This window comes from Mus caroli, chromosome 10 (genome assembly GCF_900094665.2).
Source record: "Mus caroli chromosome 10, CAROLI_EIJ_v1.1, whole genome shotgun sequence".
NCBI classification, from domain to species: domain Eukaryota; kingdom Metazoa; phylum Chordata; class Mammalia; order Rodentia; family Muridae; genus Mus; species Mus caroli.
In genome coordinates, this window is record NC_034579.1 from 8,676,493 (window position 1) to 8,700,462 (window position 23,970).

Sequence of the window (23,970 nt, forward strand, 5' to 3'; positions counted from 1 at the left end):
ACACTGTCTATAGCTAACACTACCTATAACACTGTCTATAGCTAACACTACCTATAACACTGTCTATAGCTAACACTACCTATAACACTGTCTATAGCTAACACTACCTATAACACTGTCTGTCTGTAGCTAACACTACCTATAACACTGTCTATAGCTAACACTACCTATAACACTGTCTACAATGGCTAACACTACCTATAACATTGTCTATAGCTAACACTACCTATAACACTGTCTACAATGGCTAATACTACCTCTTCTACACTTTGAACTTAAAGTAACTTTCCTTTCAAGACTTATATTTGTATTTGTCTGTGTATATGCTACTGTATCTACCCTATGTCTGAACATGCCAAATGTGGGGTGGGTAGTACCTTTGGAAACTAGGAGAGGGCATTGGATATCCAGAAGCTAGAGTTACAGGTGGTTGTAGCTACCCAACATAGTCACTGGGAATTAATCTCTGGAAGAGCAGATCAGGCTGGTAACTACTGAGGAATCTCCCTAGCCCCCAGGCAAACTTTCGTAATGCTTCTATAATTCTCTCCTACCTTTCAGGCCCATCATGATACTTCTGATATGATATAATGTTGCTCAAAATGCTCTGCCATGACCATGGTTCCTGTGTTAGTGAAGCCCCCTTGCTCCTACTAAAGTTCATTTTCTGAAGGGTAATTTCATGTCAACATCTTTCTTGAACCATCCACCACTCTTTTCTCAATTTACCTGTGAACTCTCTCACTATTCTCAAGTTAAACCCTGAAGATGTGAGCATAGATAACAAGGTCCTTTATCATCTGGCTCTGCCTCTCTCATTTGTTTTTGATACTAGTTTCGTGTTAGAACTTTAATCCAGGCTTTTGAAAATGATTCATTTGGCCAGTGAGTCTTTTCCTTCACCTCTGGCCATTCATTCTGAGTCCTCAGCAGATGATTCAGGCAGGTCTCAGCATCGTTATCCGTCCCTTCCAGCCTTGAACAGCCCTCTCCACAACTGCACCTGCTCTGCAGGGATTCTTCAAAGAGTGACTCAGTCACTATATATTATATTTACTATGGATATATTACCCAATACCAGAATCGGGTGTTTCTTCTTGTTGTTTCTTAATCTTTAGGGAAACTAAACTAATTCTAAAGTCACTAATAATCTCTCAGAACTCTCAAATTATTCCTGCCACCATTTTATTTTAGCTCTTTTTTCAACTTCATTATGAATAAATTTTTCTCATTTTGAAAATTCTTGCATAGAGACCTATTAAATTAACGGAATAAGCCTTAGCATGAACATGTTCACCCCCATTTAGTAATAAGCGTTTCTCCTCATAGAGTCCCTTCATGCATGCCTGCATGGCTAATCACTGGTCAGAAATTAAAGTACCACATTGGCAAAGATGAAAGAGAAAGAAGTCAAGGGAAGCTTTACCCAGCTCCATAAATAACTTCAACACCTTCACCACTTCAATGGTTTTTCTCCAATGTTCTCTCCTCCCACAAGTAGGAGAATAAATGAAATCAAACATTTTTTTCTTAAAAAAAAAAAAACCCAAAACCCTACCCACTCACATAAATTGTTCCACTGGATGATTAAGTGACCTTGGAGCAGAAGAGGGCTCAACAGAAAAATGAACTACAGCAAATCCACAGAGCTCTGCGTAGGATTTGAAGAACACCCACCCACACTATCTAGTAGCTCATAAATCTTGTTCAAAAGGGATTTGGTGGCATCCAATTTAATCAGATGCCCCTTCCTTTCTCCTTCTTGTATATCTCTTGGAAAATGGTGGGAAATTTATGTTAATCAGGGTGAGGCATTTTCAGCGTAGTATATCAAAAGCAGAGAATGTAATTATTTTGCATGGTTTTCTGTTCATTTTTACTTGGAAAAAAAGTCTCTAAGTGGATCCTGGAGATGGCTCAGTCAGTAAAATGTGTTCACTGCAAGCACAAAAGACATGAATTCAACCCCCGACCCACATGGAATCTGGTCACCTAGAATCCCAGTACAGAGGCAGAGACTGGAGGATCCCGGGGACTTGCTGGCTAGCCAGCCTTGCTCAGAAAGCAAGCTCCAGACTCAGTGAGTGACCCTGTCTCAATCAATAAGTTGACAGCAATTGAAGATGACAGCTGATGTCAATCTCTAGGCTCCACATACACAGATGAACTCAAGTGTGTGCCCACAAATCAAATGCCATGATCATTTTGACATGTAAAGGAAAAACATTAAAATTTAAAAGAAAGGAGCAGGAAATATCCATCTATCTATGGCTCATGTGAAGGATGGAGATATTTGGGATGAAAAATGGCGATGATTTATGAAAATAGTGCAAGCCAACATTGCTCAATACAAGTCTACTCTCTTCCCTCTTAGATCCCAGCACAATGTGATAGTTGATCTACAATACTATATGCCACAATGAGCTATGTCAAAGGTTAAGTCGATGTGATCTGAGCAGAAGGAAGATTTTATCAGGTCTTCAGCAAGTCAAACTTGTATTGGATACAACAACAAGAATAATGAATATACACTCTTTAAAGACAAAAGCATACATTTTCTAAATGTATTTAAATAGCTTTGTTTAAAATAAAACAAATGTTAAATTTGTCTTATGTGATGTGGAAGGAATGAGAAAAAAATGTATTGTTGTGGGTAGTGTACATACTTTTTTGGGTGTGTGTACGCATGTATATACCTATACATGGAGGCCAGAGGTGAATGCTGGGTGTCTTCCTTAATCAATCACCCCTCATATAGTCACATGGGTGCTTTGCTTACACACTCCAGCATACAAAAAGCATTGCAGTTGAAATGCTGAAGTACATGCTTTAAAAAGGGATTCAATGAGTTAAAATCACATCTACTTTGATCTCAATAGAAGACTGCCTGGTGATTTAAAATGTCCATGTATGTATGTCTTCTGGCTCATATTAACATCTTTCTTCATCTCATTTCAAGCTCTAGATTCTTTTGTTTTCTTTCTTAGCTTTATGATCCCATTGTAATTTTTTTCTCCCTCCTAATTTCTTAGAAGACGCTTGTTAACTCAAATTGAAGACTTGTAAGCAATTTTGTCTGCTTCATAGATGTATAAAGATGCTTCATTTTTGCCAGCTTTATCTTTAAGGAGATGACAAAGAAACATAAAATGAGGGTTCAGAGAAGAGTTGCAATTTGAAGTGTAAGATGAAATATTTCTGATAATTTAATTTAAAAAGATATAATGTGAAGCTGAGGATATAACTCAAAAGTAGAGTCCTTCTCTAGTAAGTATAAGGCTCAGGGTTCAGACCAGTACCACAACACAAAACAAAATAATGAAAGGTATTATACCAAAAAGATTGAAACCTATAAAAGGGAAGAAAGGAAGGGAAATAAGTGAAAGAATGAAGGAGCAAATAATAACACATTGATTGGGCAGATATTTCTAAATACAGAGAGAGAGAGAGAGAGAGAGAGAGAGAGAGAGAGAGAGAGAGAGAGAGAGAGAGAGAGAGAGAGAGAGAGAGAGAGAGAGAGAGAGAGGAAGAGGAAGAAGAAGAAGAAGAAGAAGAAGAAATAATAATAATACACATTCAGAAACAACAAACAAAAATCCCCAGATAATACAAATTAACTGTTGAAGAGCAACTTCTTTCAAAATAAAATATTTCATCAGGACACAAATCTCTTTGAAAAGATACAATTTGTTTTATGTTGTTAGCACTAGTATTAAAAACAATGAGGTGCAAGCACGCACAAACTGAGCGCTAGAACAGAACTCACGTTTCTAAGTTGTCCCCTTCCAGCACGGTCTGGACAGGCAGGTAGCCAAGCCGAGGATGTTTGGCAAAATATTTCTTGGACCTGAACTTGTTCTTCAGCACCTTAGTGAAATCTCTCACATCTTCCCCAGATGTTGTCTATAGGTTGAAAAATTCACAGTTCTGGTTAAAAAGGCTACAACAACATCTACAACAAAAGCTGAGCACAAGTAAGGTGACAGTCATTAAATGCCAAAAATACCTTTATATACCTTTGAAAAGCCCAGTATCAGGAAAATAAAGAATAATTGAGACTCTATGAAAGACACATTCAGTGATTCCATAATTTAATAAAACGCGTTAAAAGTAAACCATTAAATAGCTTCTTTATTCTATATTTTAAAACTTGATTCCAAAATTAAAGTTTTGGAAAGCTTACTGGAAGATTCTTATGAGTAAACCGATTTCCATCTACAAGAGTAGGGACAGCATTCCACAGGACATACTTTGAATTGGGTTTAAAAACTGAGGTCAGTGCTTAGCCTATGCTGCCCACAAGCTACCACGCATTCTAGTTGGGAGAACTTTTAATCAATAATAAAGAAAGGGCAGTGGAAGGGGACATGGAAGGTGCATGCCCATAATCTCAACACATACAAGAAAGAGACAAAGGATCTGTATGTAGCTCAAGGCCAGCCTCGGCTACCTGGTGAGGCCCTAAGTAAATCTCAAAAGAGCTGAGGAAGAAAACAAAGCAGTCAAATGAACAAACCCTTCTAACCAGGCATGATGGTGCATGCCCATAAATCCCAGGACTTGGGAGATAGAAGCAAGAGGAATAGGCATACCAGGCTAGCCTGGGCTACATGAGACACTTTCTGAAGAAGAAAAAAAAAAAAAGCACAAGGAGAGGGAGGGAGAGGAGAGGAGAGGAGAGGAGAGGAGAGGAGAGGAGAGAAAGCAAAGGGTCACCTCAGGATTCTGTTAGGAGAAGAGTCTCAGTTTCTCAAGCCTTTATCAACCAAGCAGATAAACTATTGTTATACCCAGATTAAAATGAAATATGATGTATGATGTTGCAATTTCCTTAAGGATTTTAAAATGATTGGTGTTTTAGTTTGTTGTTTGTTTCTCGGCTTCGTTGAGACAGGGTGTCTTTACATAGCCCTGAAAGTGCTACAGCATGCTCTGTAGACAAGGCTGGCCTCTGCTTCTTGAGCGCTGGGACTAAGGTCATGTGTCCCCATACCTGGCAAGATGATAAATCTATAACCATATACAAGTGAGATATGCCTAGAACCCTCAAAGCCAACTCTCTTATCTGATTCCATAAACTATTTTCTAAGCCTAATTTTATACTATCAGCAATTTTAGTGTTCATATTCAACACAGACAGAAACTCTAGTCCTGGCGATCCAGTTACATATTCACATTATTAGCAGAGAGCTGAACTGCTACTTAGGTAGTTTGCTTCCACACTTCGCACAGAGTGGATTCATTGCCCTCTTTATAAGGAGCCAGAGAAGTTATCTATATAACACAAACAGAATGATGCAGATGTGAATGCACTGGGCCAACTGCTCCCACTTTCTGCCTTTTATTTAATGGCAAGTGACCCAGCATCACAGAGACTTGTTTGCAAACTGAAACTGTTTATTTCTGGATAGGGATTTGTGATTCCACTGCTCCTGTGCCTGCTCTTAGCATAGGCAGTTAACATACAAAGAAATACCAAATGAAGAATGTGCTCCAGCTTCAACTTGGCCTGTAACTAAGTTTGGCTATGGTTAGGCATTCATCTCTGAGTCCAGAGGACTTGAATTTGTAGCCCTGAGATGAATGAAAGAAAGCCACATGACCAGGTTCCAAGCATCGCTGCCAACTCCCCAGTAGTGTACAGTATACAACTCACTGGTTATGAGTCCACTTCTACTTAAACAACCACAACCTTGTCTACTTACGTATACAATGACTCTATCACTCTTCAAAGACACTCTATGACTACTACCCATGCCCAGGCCCTGGCAGGTATTAATCTAGCTTCTGTCTCTATGAGACTGCTTATTCTGGGTGTTTCACAGACAGATCTTCATATAGTATGTCTTCTGTGGTTTCTATGCTGTTCTGGCTTATCTATTCTGGGTACTGATGTAGAATCATATTTGAATAAAAAGAGAGAAACTGCTCAAAGGTACCACTCAAATGTCCAATCGCACTTTACACACTCTTCGTCAACTATATCCAGGACCTGGAAAACCAGGGCCAATCTAATCAAGCAATAAAGAAGCTCCATTTTTCTATTCTTCCCCCATCACCAAAACACCAACAACCCCCTGATCATTTCCCCCAGAGTTAAGGCATACAGCGGAGTTAGATTGTTTCTAACAGTGCATGTGTATTATAAAGGAGACAGCCACATAGAAACAGCATGTTTTAATTTCTTCAGTAATTTTTATGTTCAGGGAACATAACTGTTTGCCATCCAAAGTTGTAATCTAAGGCTGTTATTTCACTGGCTCTATAAACTTTATCGAAACACCAAAGAAGATATGAAAAGTGACTCTTCTCATAGCCATGGGAGATGACCTTTGGTGTAAGAGAATGTAATTCTGCAGTTGGAATAGAGCCAAGGAAATGAATTAAGCTTAATATTTTGCACTGAAAATGGTAAAATGTTGATGTAGACTTCGTCTAATTAGCCACCTAACAGCAGTTGCTAGCACCTCTCTATTTTATAGTGCTAATGCAATGCCTTGGCAAAGAGAAGTCCACCACCTAGGATAATGGAAGCCATCATTGCCATCAAACTCAACTCCCGCTGCACACTAGGTGCAGTGCTTTGTTGTTTAAAAGCAGACAGCTGTTGCTGTTACGGCGGGAAGCATGGAATGGAAAGGAACTTACTGGAAATTACTGCACAATGAGTCAACCTGTTAAATGCATTTCTTGGAACATTAGGTACTTTTTTTCTCACTTTATTGAAAATAGATTCTTTTCTCTCATACTATATCCTGATTACAGTGTCCCCTCCCTCTACTTCTCCAAGTCTCTTCCCTCCACCCCTCCTATCCAGATTCACTCCCCTTTTGTTTCTTACTAAAAAAGAACAGGCTTCTAAAAGATGATCTTAAAATATAACAAAATAAAACATTGAAAGATGAAACAAAACTATCACATGGAAGTTGGACAGGAGAAGCACCTCAAATGGTAGACTTCTGCTCAAAAGCAGCAGTCCTGATATCTACAAACCATGTGATGTCTCTGGAGGATCTACAGTTCCCAAGCACTTTTGCTTCCTTCTCTTTCCCTGACATGGTGATAATCCAGTAGGTCCTGTGGCTGATGGTGGCCTGTCACCAGTTTTGTTTGGAGACTTTCTTGGTCCTGGATTTTATTGCAGATATTGGCTCTCTGGATTTCTGGATTTTGCTAACTAACTGCTCTGTTACTTTTTAGGTAGCTAACAAAAAAGAGGAAAGAGCAAACACAAAGAGAATGAGGTAGCATGAAGCCACAGAGCCACCATCTCCCTCGAAGTCCCTCTAGACTGATAGCTCACAGCCTGTAAGAACTCACGACAGAGAGCTGCCCTCCTTTTCTTCTCTTTTTCTTTCAAAGCTAGTGATAGTGAGGCACTGTGAAAATACTGGGTGTAGGGATCTTCAAGAAACACCCCATTCCCCTGAAGTGAAGCAGCAACGACAGGATCAAAGCTTATTTAAGTAATGAGAACGGCTAGTTCTCCACTGGCTTTCCATCATCACGAATGAATGAATACAATATTGAAAGGTATTACCCAATTATAAAGGCTACCACAGAACCAACCTAATCATGTGAGCCTCTGCAAAACTCCTAAGGTATTGAGACCAAGTAACTGCATTTCCAGGCCCTATTTTACCAATGACAACAACAACAATAAAAGCCAGCAGTGTGTGTGTGTGTATTAAAATAAAAATAATATATATATATATATAATCTTTGTATATATTTGATAGTATGTTTTGCTTGCATGTATGTCTGTGTGCCATACATATGAAGTACTTGTATAGGGCAGAAGAAGGTATGATATCCCCTAGAATTGAAGTTACAGACAGACAGCAGCCACTTGGGAGCTGAGAATCAAACTTAAGTCCTCTATAAAACCAGCCAGTGCTCTTAACCACTAAATCTTCACCCTATCAAGCCCCTATCAAGAATATTTTAAAATCCTCTCTAATTACTCCTTAATTGAGAGTAAAAATAGTCTACTTCAGGTGATGTAGACTTTGAGATTATCTTTGGCTTCAATTGAATATCTCTATATTAATGCATGTCCATGAATCCCCATGTTCCTGGTCCATGTTTTAAACTGCGCATCCTTAGCTTAACTGTTGACTCCCTGCACAATCTTACACTTGAAATGCCTTGATGGATGACTGACAGTTACTTCCTTTCTCATTTAATGTGACAAACGAAAATGCAAGTCCAATGTGCAGAAGAGTCTAGGATTCAGAAATACGGACCTCCGTGTAATTTATTGGCAATTGACTTGTTGAATAAATTACTCCTCTACTTCAGCTGAAGAACCAACAGCTCCTAATGCCAGAGAGCCACAAGGCACCATGGAGAAAGAGTCTGCTCACACTGATGCCAAAAAAGTCCAAGGACAAAACCCAACTGCTAATTCCAGATTAATTTAAGCTGAATAACAAAAAGAACTGAAAATAAGCAAAACTACAAACATGTTTGGTTTTTTTTTTAACCTCCCAGTAGTTTTCTCAGTCATAACTCAAGTGACAGTATCATCGATGTCCATAACAAACATGTCCAGCATTAGATTTTCAACTATTAAATTCAAATATTAATAAGTTGTACATAGGGAGATACAGAAGTGTGATTATGTAAATCAAGGTAATATAAAGATGCATAGTCATATGGTGAATAAGAAAATGGGGTGAATAAGAAAATGCTGCCATGTGAACCACGCACAAACGCTGCAATTATTAAAGTGAGGGAAGCACACTCATTAGCAAGGTTTACTGACTGAGGACAGAGCTGAGGGACACATGCACACTTCTAAATGTGCATTTCATTATCCTAAGAGTTGGAGACACTCACAGGATTTTTTCTTTTTTAATGGCAAAACTAACCCTGGGTTTTCACTGATTTCAACAAGGTAAAATTAAGACATGTTTGGATTCTACAGCTTGGTGGAATCAGTAAGAGAAACTCAAAGCCTTCTGAATCTTAATGGGGGGGGGGCAAAATTAAGTAACTGACAGAATCACCATGAACAAGGATGGTAATAAGCCACCAATGTAAAGCAGAGCTTGTTGCAGCCTCCTCTTAAGAGCCAATGGCTCATCTAAATGTACCAGACTTGCTGGGGAACCAACATCAGGGATAAAAGAGCCGAAAATCACCACTTCGGGATGCTGAAGTCAGAGAAACGGCAACGAGGCTGCAGTTTTAGCATATTGGCCAATATCCCAATGCACATCTGAAGAAGCAGGCCTGCCAACACAAACTGTGCCGACGGCACCAGGACAGAGTCGGCACTTTCTTACAGTTGACACTCAGCCTTCGGAACACAAGGATGCTGGCAAAGGGAGGAGACAAAGCCACTGGTGCCAGTTGGTCCCTTTTTTCTCTTTTATTTGATTTTTTTCTCACTTTTTGCCAATACAATTCAAAAAGGCACATTTAACTTAATTAAAAAACATGTTTTTTAATATAATATTTTGATCCTATTGGATTCTAAAACCACAGATAATTATCCCCCTACAAATTCACAGCATTAAGAATATTATATAGCCAAAGGCCAAGAGCAATAGGAAAAGTCCTATACTTTAACAACTGGGCTATGATGACTTGGAATGTGATTTCAACGAGGTAAATATCTGGAGCCCAATCTTAATTGATCACCATGTCCTCTACCCAAAAGCCCAGCCCCAAGGAAGACAACTTATGCTGTAAACTAGCCCAGGAGATAAGATCAAATATGTGGTGTCCCCAGCTGTTCTACACTCTGCAAGAACTTATCTGCAGCCCCTGCACAATATATCAATACATCTTCTCTGCTTCCGTTCTTGGTAAATTCTTTTTACCTGCCCATACCTCTTGTCTTTCACACTATATTTTGCATAACAAATATGCTGAGAGCTGTTTTTAAAATAACATTCTTTTTTTTTTAACTATAGTACCCTGGAAGTCTCCATACTTTTGCTAGGTTGACTGCAGAACCTGATGAAGTTATTGATGTGATTTTGAAATACACTGCTATTATTGGACTTTGCACATAAACAAACAACACACACAATGTAGGTATTTGGAAACTTTAGCTGTGCTGTCACTTCTGCAAAAAAATTATCTCAGTTTACTGTGTTGGGTTTATACCACAAAGAACTTCACAACTAGGTATGAGTGTTTGTTGTTGTTTCTGTTTGTGAGAAGTAACACATTGTATTAAATATGTAAGGTTTTTAGCTACACAGGTTTGATTAAACAAAGTATTTTCTAAGTAATGAAGGTACAGCCATGTACTTGCTTAAAAATTACACTACCAATCTGTTTTAAGTGACAGTAATTTAGTGTCTTCACAGAGGTACTCACTCCCCATCCCCACCCCAGTTCTTCTTAGTGGATCCCAGAGTAACCACCAGTACAATCTAGCTCTGTCCAATGTCCCTCAACTGATTAAGATTTACTGTGACTCAAGACCAACAGTGAGAATCTGGACATAGCCAATATTTTGCCCTTCCAGGTAACAAATTTTTGTAAATGTCTAATTTCTTCATCTCTAGAAAACACATCTCTCAAACACCCTAGCCAACCCTTAATATTCTGAACTCTGTATGTAGCAATACCACAGCCTCTGGGTTTTTTCTTTCCCCTAACTTAGTGGGGGGCACTGTCTCTCAGCACATGCATACAGCCTCTGTCTACTTTTCCTGCTTCACTGTTGTACTCTCTAATTGCTTCCAAAGATTCCCCTATAGCATGTTCATCTCTTTCCATAAATGAATCCCAGTGCTGATGACAACAGTAAAGGGGGTTTCTATTCCATGGAGCTCAGTACATGTTGCCTCAAACAAGGCATTTGAAAAAAAACAGCAGAACCAGGATGGTCATTCTCTGATCTTCTCCACCAAAGAAACTCATGAGGCCTCTCTTAGAGATGCAGGAATCACCATCTTGTTGCTGAGTGTTGAAAGTGTCCCACAAATTGTGGATAGGATGTTATGACATGATTGGGTAATATGGGCTCTGATATCATCAGTGGATCAAGGTTATGGCAGAAGAGTGCCTGATGAAATGGATGTGTGTAGCTTTCTCTTTTCCCCTCCATCTCTTTTGTGTTATCTTGAGTGTCCTTCAGCATGTACTAACCTAACACAATTGTTATGACCAGAGGCAGAATTTATTCTTAGATTTCTCAGACTCCAAAACTATGTGACAACAAACCAGCTGTAGTTTGTAAACATCTCATTTTCAAGTGTTCTGTTATGGCAGCAGCAAATGTCTTGATGGGTTTTGACGATACAGGATATGGAGCAGAGTCTTCACACACAGGCTTTTTATTTCTCTAGGACCATAAGCTATACGCTATATAAGAACGTCTTTGTTCACTTAGAATTCTCTGTCTATTCTTCATGAAATCCTTAGCACTGAACTACATAGGCTTCCCATTTTCGTCTGCATTTCCTCATGGAAGCCTCAGAGGTCAGGGAAACTTGGCATTAAATGAGCTTGTGTGCATTTGATAATCTCTCTTCAGCTCTGATCTTAAAGATAGGACGAAGAGATATTTCTTTTCCTTCCCTTACATTATTCCCCTCAGCCTCACCATCTGTAGCCAATGTACTATTGAAGTCTTTCTAAAGATACAGTATCACACAGCTATAACTTGTCATTTTCCTAAATGTCCTCTTACTTCTGAAACCCTCTACATTCAATTTTAGTTAAATGTTGGGATGTAACTACACCTCAAGCCTTGCTAAAACTCAAAACATTTTTAAGTCTAAAAATAACTTGGAAAAAAAATCTCTGTTAACTGGACTCTTTGAAGTCTCCCTCTCCTTTTTGGGGGGGAGGGGTTTGGGGGTGGTGGATACAAGTTTTCGTCACCCCAGTATTTTCATCTCTAGCTCTTTCATCTGCAATAGGGTTTCTTCAGCATGAGGGAAGCCCATGACAATCACAATACCATAACTACTTGGGGGTTTCTTACTGCTTTGGCCTTTAACTAAAATTATCATTATCTAAGTCCACAGCTCCTAAGCACTGGAGATCCATAGATAACAACTCTTTGGTGATTAGCTCGGCTGTGCGCTTGTGTCAAGGTAGCATCTGACTTTTCTCTTGGTGATTCAGCCTGACCCTAGCAGAGATTATAAGCCTTTCCCACTCTCCTTAGAATGTAACCCTATTTAGTGCTCTCTCATAGTTAGAAATTGCACATACTCTTATAAACTATGTGTATGCCACCAGCCTGAAACCTAAAGATATGCTATTACTGATTCAGCCACCATGGAAAATGGTCTGAAGTCCTTTAAAAAAGTTAAAGAATCAATACAAGGTGATCTAGAAATCCTACTTCTAGACACACACCCAAGGACAATGACATCATGGTCTCAAAGAGGTACTAGTTAAATATCCCACAATACATGGACTAGGAAAATCAACACATACACACACACACACACACACACACACACGCAGAGAGAGAGAGAGAGCACATGGGGAAGGGCTTATAATTTATATTCAGCCTTATAAAAGAAGGAATTCCTCCCATTTTTGACAACACAGATGGACCTAAGTGAAATGATTCAGATACACAAAGAAAAATATTGCATGGTCTCACTTATACAAAGAATGTAAATAAATGAGGAGTTAAGCTGAGAGTGGAGAGGGTAGAACGGTGATTCTCAAATCTGGAGAGAGGTTCAAAAATAGAAAGCCATCCAAACTGTCAGTTGTAACATGAATGAGTTCCTGAGTCTCCATAGATAGCACTGTAGCTATAGTTAAGAGTGTATGTTGGGTCTGGTAGGGCAGCCCTGTAGTTCTACACTCTCAGAAGGCTGAGGCTGGCAGACAGCAAGTTCAAGGTCAATCTATGCAATTTTGAAACCCTATCTCAAAATAAAAATGCCTTTTAAAATATCTGGGATAGAGCTCAGAAGAAAAGTGGTTTCCTAGCACGTGTGAGACCCTGAGATTGGTCCTCAGTAATGCCAATACCAAAACCAAAACCCAGTCAAACAAAAATGTTCTATGGATGAAATTGTAAAATAACTTTTTTAAAAAAGAAGAACTTTTCAATTCTCTAATTACATGAATTATTTTTCTAATTCAAATTGAATTTTGGTTATTTACAGCAGCAATTATTTAAAGGAGACTGAATTTTCATTACAGAGACAAATGATTCTAATTTTTAAATGTGCTGGGAATTTTATCTGAAGGCAACAGTGTTTAAAAGTAGAATCCTTAAGAGTGAATTACATCATAGATACCATTAAGGGTAGATTTGATCACAAGAGCTACTTTTTAGCAGTGAAGATTCCTGATACAGAATGCCTCCCCTCTTTTTCACACAGGAGTTGTCTTGACCTTCCATTTTCTACCATGTAATGATGCAAGGGATCTCTGGCCCCATGAGGTCCCTTCCAGCTTAGACTTCCTCACTTTTAGAAACATTAGCCAAGTAAGAGTCTGCTCATTACACATCACCTATCTGTATTGTTACAGCAGCTTACAGGGCTAACTTTGGTTGCTGAGTGTTCCTTGAAGGTCCATATATTAAAGGCAATCTCCAGTGTGTCCTTATGGAACTTGGCAGAAGCTTTTTGGAAGGTGAAGCCTATTGGATGGTCAAGTCACTGGCATGGTAATCTTTAAGGGGATTGTGGGATACTGTCTCTGCTTCTCTTCTCTGCTCTCTGGCTAATGATTTAAGTAGTTTGTTTACTGCATGCTTCTATAATGAGGCACTGTCCTTACTAGAGGTCTAAAGCCTAGAGGAGCCTCAAAAGATTCCTCTACAAGAATCAGTCGAGTTATTTTGGGGGAAAGGTAAGATGCAAATGAATAGAGAGAGAAAGGGGACACACACTAACTAGAATCCAAGTCATGCTATCACTTGAACATAGACTTTTGTTGAACTGAATGAATTATTACGGTACAAATTTGGATTATAGAATAGTAATGGGTAGTAAGAGTTAAAGGCAGTTTCGTAAAAACAGAAAAATTCCACTCCATTTCCTCATGTGAATATTTTATTAGTAGTATAATAAAATACCTTCATGAATCATGAGAGCTAATTTAGACCTCATTAGTCTCCCTACATCTAAACACAAACACTATCACAGGCAATAAGCTGATAGGTTGGTGGAATATTTGGGGAGTCTGGAGACTCATTATAAGGCTAACAAACTATACTTTTTAACAATAAACACATTGAGAGAAGGGTAAGATGTGATCTTGGAGGAGAAAGAGAGGAGCCAGTGATATGAATGGGCCATTTTCTTAACCTGAAATGAAGACAGGTTGGGAGAACTGCAAATAACATGGTGCTTATGGAAAGGCCACAACCATTTAATGCACAAATATCACTTCACTGAAAAAAAGAAAAACAAACCTGAGCACTGTTTAAGCCCATTTTTTAAGGTAGATGTCAAGGTAAAGAATGGGCCATACATACAGCTTGTTTATAACGAAGAGAGTAGAAAGGAAAAGGGAAAGGTCTAAAGGATTTAGGTGAAAGGCACTGGAACGTAATTAAATCACACATACCATTTAAAGCAAGACTATGCCTCTAAGACTCAGTTTACAGATATATCTCCAGAAGTTAGGAAAGGTTATAAGTTAAGCTCTGTAGTAGATTGATTGTCTAGCATGCTCTGTGGTAGGTTGTTTGCCTAGCATGCATGTACATCTGGGGCTGATTCCCAACACAAAGCAGATAAAAATGGACTACAAGTTGTAGGTTAAATGTAGAAACTAACACGGATAGGATTGCCACTTAAGATCAGGAAAGGCCAAATGATCACCTCCTGCACCAAAAGGATGATACCATCCAGGAAATTAAAAAGCAAGATGGAACCTCAGAAATGAAAGCTACTTGGAAATAACCACGTAGAAGAAAGATTTTGGGAAGGCTTAAAGTGGTGGTTCTCAGCCTTCCTAATGGTACAACCCTTTAATAAGGTTTCTCTTGTTGTGGTTAACATTATTTTCATTGCTACTTCATAACTATAATTTTGTTAGCTATGAATGATAATACAAATATCTGTGTTTTCTGATGGTCTTAGTATTCCTACTAAAGGATCATTCGATCTGAGGGGTCGTGATCTACAGGTTGAGAACTGCTGACTTGGAGTTTTGTTTTCTTTTTAAATTCAACATTAGAGGTAGGAAAGGAAACTTCATACATGTGTTAGTGGTTGCAAACAGGCTTCTGTTGATCAATGATCATTAAACATGCCTTGCTTTCAACTTGCTTAGAAATGTTAAGAATTTATTAAAAATTATTGTATTTAATGAGAATAAAAACAGTAATTCTATATTACTCCTCTACCCTCATCCACTTATCTTGATCTTCCCATTTAATACCAGATCTTTATAATCAGCTCCCTAAATGTCTAGCTATTATCATGTAAATATTAACATTATACTGCTTCCCAACCCAAATCTCTTATAAGGATCTGAAGAGCTTTGTACAACCTGACACTACTTCATCAGGCCCTTTGTTCTCCCACTGTCTTTGTCATTAGACAGAAGGCCTAGCGAGTCGCAGAGCTACCATGCTCAGAACATCCCCAGCTCAGTTTAATGATCCTTTATTGTCACTTGGAAATTCATAGTATCTTTTGAACAGGGGACCCCACCTTTTCATTTTTCTCTAGGTACTTCAGCTTGCCCTGTGCCTTGTTTGAAGGACAGGTTCCACTTCTGTATCTTCTTGTCAGCCTCTTGCCTGCTATCAGAGTGCTTTCTGAGACTGCTGCTTCTTCCGCCTGCAATGCCTTATTACTCTACCCCATTCTGTACATGGTTGCTGAATCTCTCCACCTTCAGGTTCAATCCAAATGTTAGTTTCTCAAACTGGACCTGATTGCTCTTATCTAAGATGGCTTCTCCCATCTCCTTATCCTGCTTTTCAAATACAGTCACTACACCCGTAGTCATTTCATTTCTCTGTTGCCTTGCTCAGTATCACATATTTCCTCTTCCTATATAGACAGCAGTGGGGACATCAGTAATCTTGTCTTTCCTAGACAACCGACAAACCATTAGAGTTGACTCTAAAGACAGATTCTCTCTTTGATCTAACTAAGGTTAACGTTCATAACCTTCTATTCTGTCGAATTTCTGACCTATAAAAATAGCACATTCTCAGTTATTGTTCCATCCATCCCATCCCATCCTCTTTAAAAGACTTGAACAAGCATCACCTTGATTTCTGATAGCTCAAGGCTGCATACTTCTTATGACCTCCAGCTGCACATAACAGCATAGAACAAGTAGATACCTTGTAGAAACTATGCTGCTCAAAACATTTCCTGTCTGTGTAATGTAACCTAACCCTGAAAGAGCCCTGACCACTCCAAGAGGACTTATCAAAAAGGAATGAGGAGTCGGAAACCTTGGTGTGGTCCTGAAATGGATGGATATGATCGCTTAGAACTCAGGAGTCTTGTCCTTGAGGACCCCAAAAGCCATTTCTCTGAAAGGAGATTATTAGGTAAGAAGGCAACGTCTCCCAGTCTTTATGGAGATTTATCCTAACTTCTCTAACTGGAGACACAGCTGGTCTCCAGCATCACACTGGCTGCCTTTTGTCACTTTCCTTTTGTCTTCTGCTTAGCTCCGTCCCTGTCCCTCTCTCTGCCAAGCCAGTATCCCCTTCTCACATGCTCAAATACTTCTGAGCACTCTACTATGTGTACAGACATACTCCTCACACATACATGTGGATTCTACTGAATAAACTGTCCTACCACTTCAACTAGCAGCTAGCTTTGATAATCATGCAAGACATACAGTAAGAATTCAATATTAGTTGGGTTAGTAAATAAATTAATAACTGTAATAGATATTTCCCCAGCTTCCATGGGAGCAATATTTTCCTAGTTAATGTTGGGCATCAAGATTATTTCATCCATTATAATTCAGCAACATTTTCTAGAAATTTCCTCTCCACATGAAAGAATCTCTATTGACTTAAAATAAGACACCAAGAATAGGAGAATTATATGTGCATATTTTACAAGTACTGCTGCCTTTGTATAGATTTATGGTCCAAAAAGTTACTTAATTCTCTAAACCAAAGAAAATATACAACTCTATAAATAATTTTTGCCACAATCTGGAACAAAACTAAGGAATGGCTATTGACAGAAAATGAGGATAATCTTAGGACAAAGCAACTTTAGATGAAAGGAACCATAACTGTATCCAGTGCGAGGGGGCTATGGCAAAAGGAACACATTAGCAAATGTGACCGTATGATATGGTGGCAGGGACCTCTTTTGGAAAACAACTTGACATTAAGTATTTTGGCCACAGAGCTACTCATAGTCATTGACCTAGCTCACCTACTTCTGGTCATTTGCCCAAAGGAAATGTAATTTATATAACACATATAAAATGTTACCTTCTCAGTAATGCTCTTAAATGCTGTTTATAGGAAACTAAAGACTTAAATCTAAAAGATGGTTAGGCCAGCTATAGCAATTCATTCACTTAATAGTTTGTTCCAGGAAGCTATGGTCTAAGGAAAAATGGGGGTGGGGGTGGGGGGCAGACAGCTATTTATGAAGTCAAATGACAAACTCCAGATTGAAAACAATTCTTTTATTAGCAAGCATGGTAGTGCATGTCTTCAATCCTGGCACTCAGACAGCAGACATAGAGGGAACCTCAGTAAGTCCAAGATCAGCCTGATACACACAGTGAGCACCAGGCCATCCCAGGCTACATGAGTGACACACAATGTCTTTAAAAAATTTTAGTAAAAGCATACATATGTTTTATAAAATTAGAACATGCTAAAAAATTAGAAGGTAGTTTGTTCAGAAACTAAATGTATGGATGATTTTTTTATTTCTCTATTTTTCATTTTTGATCAGCTATAACTCTTTTTTCAAAAAACACCCTTTAAAAGTTTAAGAGAAACATGGTTGTTTTCAGCAAGTGGTTTCATTTTCATCATAGCTAAATCAGTATGAGTTCTGAATATGCTTCCAAAAAAGTTAAGCTTAAAATGAAAACACATATTTGGAAAGTTAACAAATTACATTTGGTATAATGTAGAATTTTTCTTAATTTTTAACAACATAAGAAACACTTATATTTAAAAGGAAAGAAAACAACAAAATTTACAACCATAAATTTTGAAGGTTTAAAAAACAGTTAAGTAAAGATTTATTGGATAAAATGTCATTACTAGCCAGGAGGTAGTGGCACATGCCTTTAATCCCAGCACTTGGGAGCCAGAGGCAGGTAGATCTGTGAGTTCATGGCCAGCCTGGTCTATAAAAAGAGTTCTGGGACAGCCAAGAATACACAGAGAAACCCTTCTCAAAAAATCCTAAACAAACAACCAGCCAACCAACCAACCAATCAGCCAAATAAATAAGGAAATACAAATAAGATTAAGAAACCAGTGATATAACTGCTCAGTTGATTCAAAAGATACTCACCGGTATGCAGTATTCCACCATCGGGTAATGTAACTTGTGGCCCTTTGCTGTTCTTCCAGAAAAGAAGCAACTCTGGCAGACATCATAATTAAAATGCTTTAGGCTCCTGTATCTGTGATGGAGAAAAGAACAGGCATCACCCTGTGCCCTAGCAACAAGCTTTGCAGTTAGGAAACCAAGAGTGCATCGGTTACAAATGCAAGATGTTTCTCAGTGTCAATTTATAAGTGACGGCTGTAATCACATGTAGACTACCAAGGATAAATGACATAATGTGAGGTTTCCATATGAAAGTACCCTACTCAGAAAGAAACCAATCTGAAGTAAGCTTTTATACATTCTGTATATTTTTATTAAGGGTAAGACTTTTGCTTCTATAACGTTAGAGTTAGAGGAAGGTATATACATTTATAATTTAGTCACATTACATTAGATTTTAGATTTATGTACATTTTGTGTCTTGTCTGTCTTAATAAGACTTCTGCTTGTTCTTGCTCTAGGGAAAAAAAAAAAAAAAAGAAGTAGTGACAGTTTATCTCTCCAACGAGGGGAGAGGAATTTAAGTATTCGTTAAAAAGGATCTCAGATTATGAAGGAAGGTAGAAGCCTTGTTCCTAAGTTAGGTTTTGTAAACTTTTTAATTAATTTTTTCCTTTATTACTGAGAATTAGATGCAGGCATACCATGAAAGATGATAAACATGTGCAAATGCATCTAAGGGTCTGAAAACATGCTTGCACATGTTTACACATGATGTGAAGTCTAGTATCAATGTCAGAAGAGTCTGCATGAGATCTGAGTGTGGAGAGGAAATGATAGAGAAAAGTTTTGACAGTGAGTTTCACACATTTTAAAATATCAACAAGACCACTCATAAGAAATGAATATAAGATTCCTTCATAAGAACACTCATTTCTACCTTGAGCATTTTTAGGTTTTGTTTAAAATAGTTATTAGGAAAAGAGAGAGAGAGAGAGAGAGAGAGAGAGAGACACTTTGATCATTACACAGTCTTGAACGAAATAATGTTTTAAGCCTCTCATAGAAAGAAACCGTGTGCACTGATGTCTATTTGCAGAAACAACACTCTTAAGTCTTAAACGTCTATGGAGTCTGAAAGGAAAATACTCCCCAAATAGTCCACTCAGTTAAGACAACTGGGGGAACTAAGAAACATACATTGCAGCTGTATCTATAGAGGGACATTTTAAATGCCAAGACTAGCAAAGTCAAACTAGAAAGACACTGTAAAGGTTATGTGAGGCTAATATACACTATCAAGTGATGAAGGACTTTTAAAATGGCATGTAAAAATGCAAGTTATCTGAAGACAATCTATACCAGCTTTGTTATGCTCCTGGCTTGATACATCACTTATACTTATATCTTTTAACCTTTTGTCATTGACAAATATGGCTGGCATTGTGTGTCCTTTGTGAAATCTTCTTTAGTGCAACCCTTCCCTTTTCTTCACCAGGGAGGGAGAAACTCTTGCACTGTCAGTATATTTTAGCCATGTGCTTTGCTAAAACTACTGTTTCTCAGTCTTGCTTGCTGATGGTGGTAAGCAGGACAATACAGGATGAAGTCTTGGGCAAGGCTTTCCCTTGGGATTTTAAGGGACCAATTGAATGGGGAGAAGGGCATGGCTTTTCCCTCCCTTCAAAAGGCAGAAATGACATCCTGAGGAGCCAATTTGCTAGTGGAAATCAGTGTGAAAATTCAAGTCATGGGTTGGGGATAACAGAGATTATGAAGGCAGGCAAAACCGAGAGTCAAGATGAGCATGCAGCCCCAGCCTTGGCATATCTCTTAGCATTTTGTTCACATGAAAGGAGATGAGGCCTGCCTGTTATTCATGCTGCTGTGACCAGCTGTGTGGAATTTGAAATGAAACAATTCTCAGCTCGGTAAACACCTTAGAGATCTAAGATTTCACTAAAGCTCAATTTGAAGGACTGGAGAGATGGCTCAGCAATTAAGAGCATTCACTATACTTCCAGGTGATGAAGATTTGATTCCCAGAACCCATACAGAGGCTAGCAACCATCTGTAACTCTAGCTCCGAGGGATCCAACACCCTCTTCTATGGGTGCACATACAGACACATACATGCGCATACACATACAGATGCATAAATAAAAATAAATCTTACTTGCACATGCACATTCCTCATGTCTCCACTTTTACAGAAATGTTCAATATTACTCATAAGGTCGGTGTATTATCATTTTTGGCTGATCATAACTAATAATGTGATCAGCAATAATGTTTAAAGCATATACTAATAGCTATGTAATAATTTCTAAGAGAAATCATAAACCCCAGGAAAAGAATGTGGCATACTTTTTCAAGAGGTAATGAAGGAACCAACGTGAACAAACACACCATCCTGTGAAGGCCAAGGTACAGAGTCCTTGAAGGTCTTAAGACAATGGTACAGATTCCTACACAGTCTCCTCTAAGGCTTTAAGTCAGTGTCCTTGACACAATGAGAAAAAAAGATGGACTGAGTGTGGCAGGACTGGCTTAGCCAACTATGAAGATCTGAGTTCAGATTCTTCAGAATTGGCATAAAGATGCTGAGTCTAGTGGCATGCACTAGCAACCCGAGATGATCTGAATACTGGGGAAGCAGAGACAGGATGATGCCTAGGGCATGCCACTCAGCCTAGCTGACGTCATGCTCAAGATTGAGAGAGAGAGCTCTGTATGAAGAATAAGGTGGAGAGTCATTGAGAAAGATGAAGATACGTGACCTCAACCTCTGGTCTCCATGCACATGCACACATATCCAGGAATATATACATACATGCTCATAAAGAAAAAAGGTAGGAGATGGAGAGAGAGAATAGACAATCAACAGAATTAATGAGCAGGTAAAATGTAGAATTGATTACAACAAACCTAGCATAAGGAACAGTTTTCTGATAACTTCTTGGTTCATATTTTACATATTGCTTTTGTCTTACTAAGTTTGATCCCAAACAACTTAGAACAGCCAACAAATTTGATCAAGACTATACATACCTAATTTATAATGCAATCATCCTGTGCAGGTATTCCTATGGCCTCAGTGAAAGGATATTTATAAAACTTTCTGATTCTGGACTAAAGTATTACAAATAACTACAAGAATCAAAATAAGTTTGTGTATAGATCATGAGGAGGAATGGTGCATTAGAAAGAAGGACGATGTGGAGCATAAATGCACTCCAAAGACAAACCACCAAGCAGGAATAAATGGGAAGGGATGGCCATATGAGGAGAGCAGAGACCATTGAGTTCTGATTTCTCTTAGTGCTTCTCACCTGAACCCAACAATCGGGCATTCTTTGCAGATGTTGCATTTGGCCTGATGTTTTGCAGTCTCAGCAGCTGCGACCCGATGCAGAACTGGCAACCACACCATGGACTGGGGTTCCAAATGCATCCAGTCTATAAACTCCTTCACACTGATTTCTGGCTTGTTGTTATTCTGGGGGAAGAGACAGAAAGTGAAGAACAGCTCTTCATTGAAGCTGCAGCAAGTGCTGCTGCTGCAAATTGACACGAGAGAAAAGTCGAGTGACTCCAGGTCAGCCAAGACAATAGGTTCTTTAAGGTAAGAAAATTCTAGAAACTAAAATTAGAAGAATGCAGGGCGGGGGAAGGGAAGCGGCCATTGCCATATGGTTGGGGGGGGGGGCAATTCCTTAGTGCTCAGAGTTTCTTTTTTATTTGTGGGTTTTTAAATGTTCATCTATGCAGGTACACTTGCATGCAGTTCACATACATGAGGAGGCCAGTGGACAACCTCAGCTTTCATTCCTCATGTAGTGTCCTTCTTGTGATGATTCCAGCATCACTCACTAGATGGAATTCCTCGGTAGGTGAGATTAGATGGCCAATGAGCCCCAAGGATCTGCCTGTCTCTGCTACATTGATGCTGGGATTACAAGGACATGCCATGTGCTACTACACTTGACTTAAAGTGGGTTATGGAGATAAATCCCAGGTCCTCATGCTTCTATAGCAACTCCGTATAACTGTGCCATCTACCTACTCCCGCTGTGCTCAAATTTAAAAAAAAAAAAAAAAAGGAAGCAAAATGAAAATCCACACGATTCCAGGTAATCTTTCCATATCCATTCTTTAATTCTGTAGCCCAAGTTTATCTAAGATGGTAAACGTACAAAGATGAGGACTCCTCACCTTCCAAACAAAGTGGAAGACTCTACACGAGCTTTACAAATGTTTCACAAAAGGAGTCATTGCTACGCCCCGCCTCTGTTTTGTCAGAGCATCACACTGGAGGCAGACCAGCCCGGATACACCATATAGGTTCTCTAAGCTTATCAAGATAAATTTTGTGAGGCAACTCAAGTCTTCCTTGAATCCTAATGCTGAATAATTGTGTGTGAGAGCAGAGGTAAATTCCGCCAACTGCCTCTTCCCGCAGGGGTTGAGGTCATTCTGAGCACTGACATATATGACTATAAATCATATTTAGAAAAAAAATCATTTAGTATTTTTTTATTTCTAAAATAAGAAAAAGGGCCATTATAAAATGTAATAACCCGTGACATTGATTCTCCTCAAAGATACCGTGTGAGCATTTCTTTCGCTCAACAGTGATAAATCATTGGCTATGCTTTGGAAAAATATCTGTAGGCTTCTAACTTTATGCATATGGATGACATCAGTAGCATTTATAAATGTTCTTCTGCACCGTAAGCATTTAAAAAAGAAACTGTGGCTTTTGCCCAGGTGAAAATTAGCAGCTCAGATCAGTGCAAAAATTTGTACATGACTTTGTGTGTATGTGCATTTAAGAAAAGATGGCTGTTTTTGTAATGCTTTCATATTTTAAAGGATATTCTCTACAGAGAACACTAAAGCATTTTTATTCCTTCAATAAGAAAACATGTATCAAAGTCAATATGAGGTTCAACGTATTATGAAGGGATGAGCAACCATCAGATTGTCCTTCTGAAGTGCATGGGGCAGGCCCCTCTTTCACCAACAAGAAAGCGCTGTCAGAAAGCTTTCTTCAGCACATGTCAAACCTGCTGGAACCTTAATCTTCAGGTTCTCAGCCTCTACAACTAAGGAATAAACATCAGTTGTTCCTAACCCACCCAGTTCATAGATTCAGCTATAGCAGCTTGGGCAGACTAAGACTGGAGAGACGTGTGATAGGCATAGCTTTGTCTCCAGGAAGCTTAGGTGTACAAGGAAGAAGCAATACAAACCAATTAATTACATATCTCAGTATGATGTCACACTGTAGTGAGCATGACAGGGCAGAGGATGTGAAAGTGGGGGGAGAAACTTCACCTGATAGGGCTTGAGCAGACACAAGAGCTAAGCCAGCACATAAAGACAGAACAGAACGAGTGGGAGAAGAGAGTGTGTGCACACAAAGGAAGATCATTCTAAACAGAAGAGTGCATGTCCAAGGGCATGGAAGCAGGAATCAAGGAGTGAAGTGAGTATTACAAGAAGCTGAGCACAAGGGGGACAGGTCACAGACATGAGTACAGAGCCAGCATGTTGCAAT

General features: G+C 38.9%; 1 protein-coding gene across 1 annotated transcript in view; it reads right to left on the reverse strand.

Moving 5' to 3' along the window:
• Utrn (utrophin) overlaps positions 1-23,970 on the reverse strand; it is a 493,578-nt gene that overhangs the window by 35,790 nt on the left and 433,818 nt on the right. The window contains exons 63-65 of the mRNA XM_021174513.2: positions 21,740-21,906; positions 18,429-18,540; positions 3,767-3,903 (exon numbers count right to left, since the gene is read on the reverse strand). Of these exons, the coding sequence (XP_021030172.1) occupies positions 3,767-3,903; positions 18,429-18,540; positions 21,740-21,906 (416 nt within the window). The remainder of the gene's footprint in view (positions 1-3,766; positions 3,904-18,428; positions 18,541-21,739; positions 21,907-23,970) is intronic.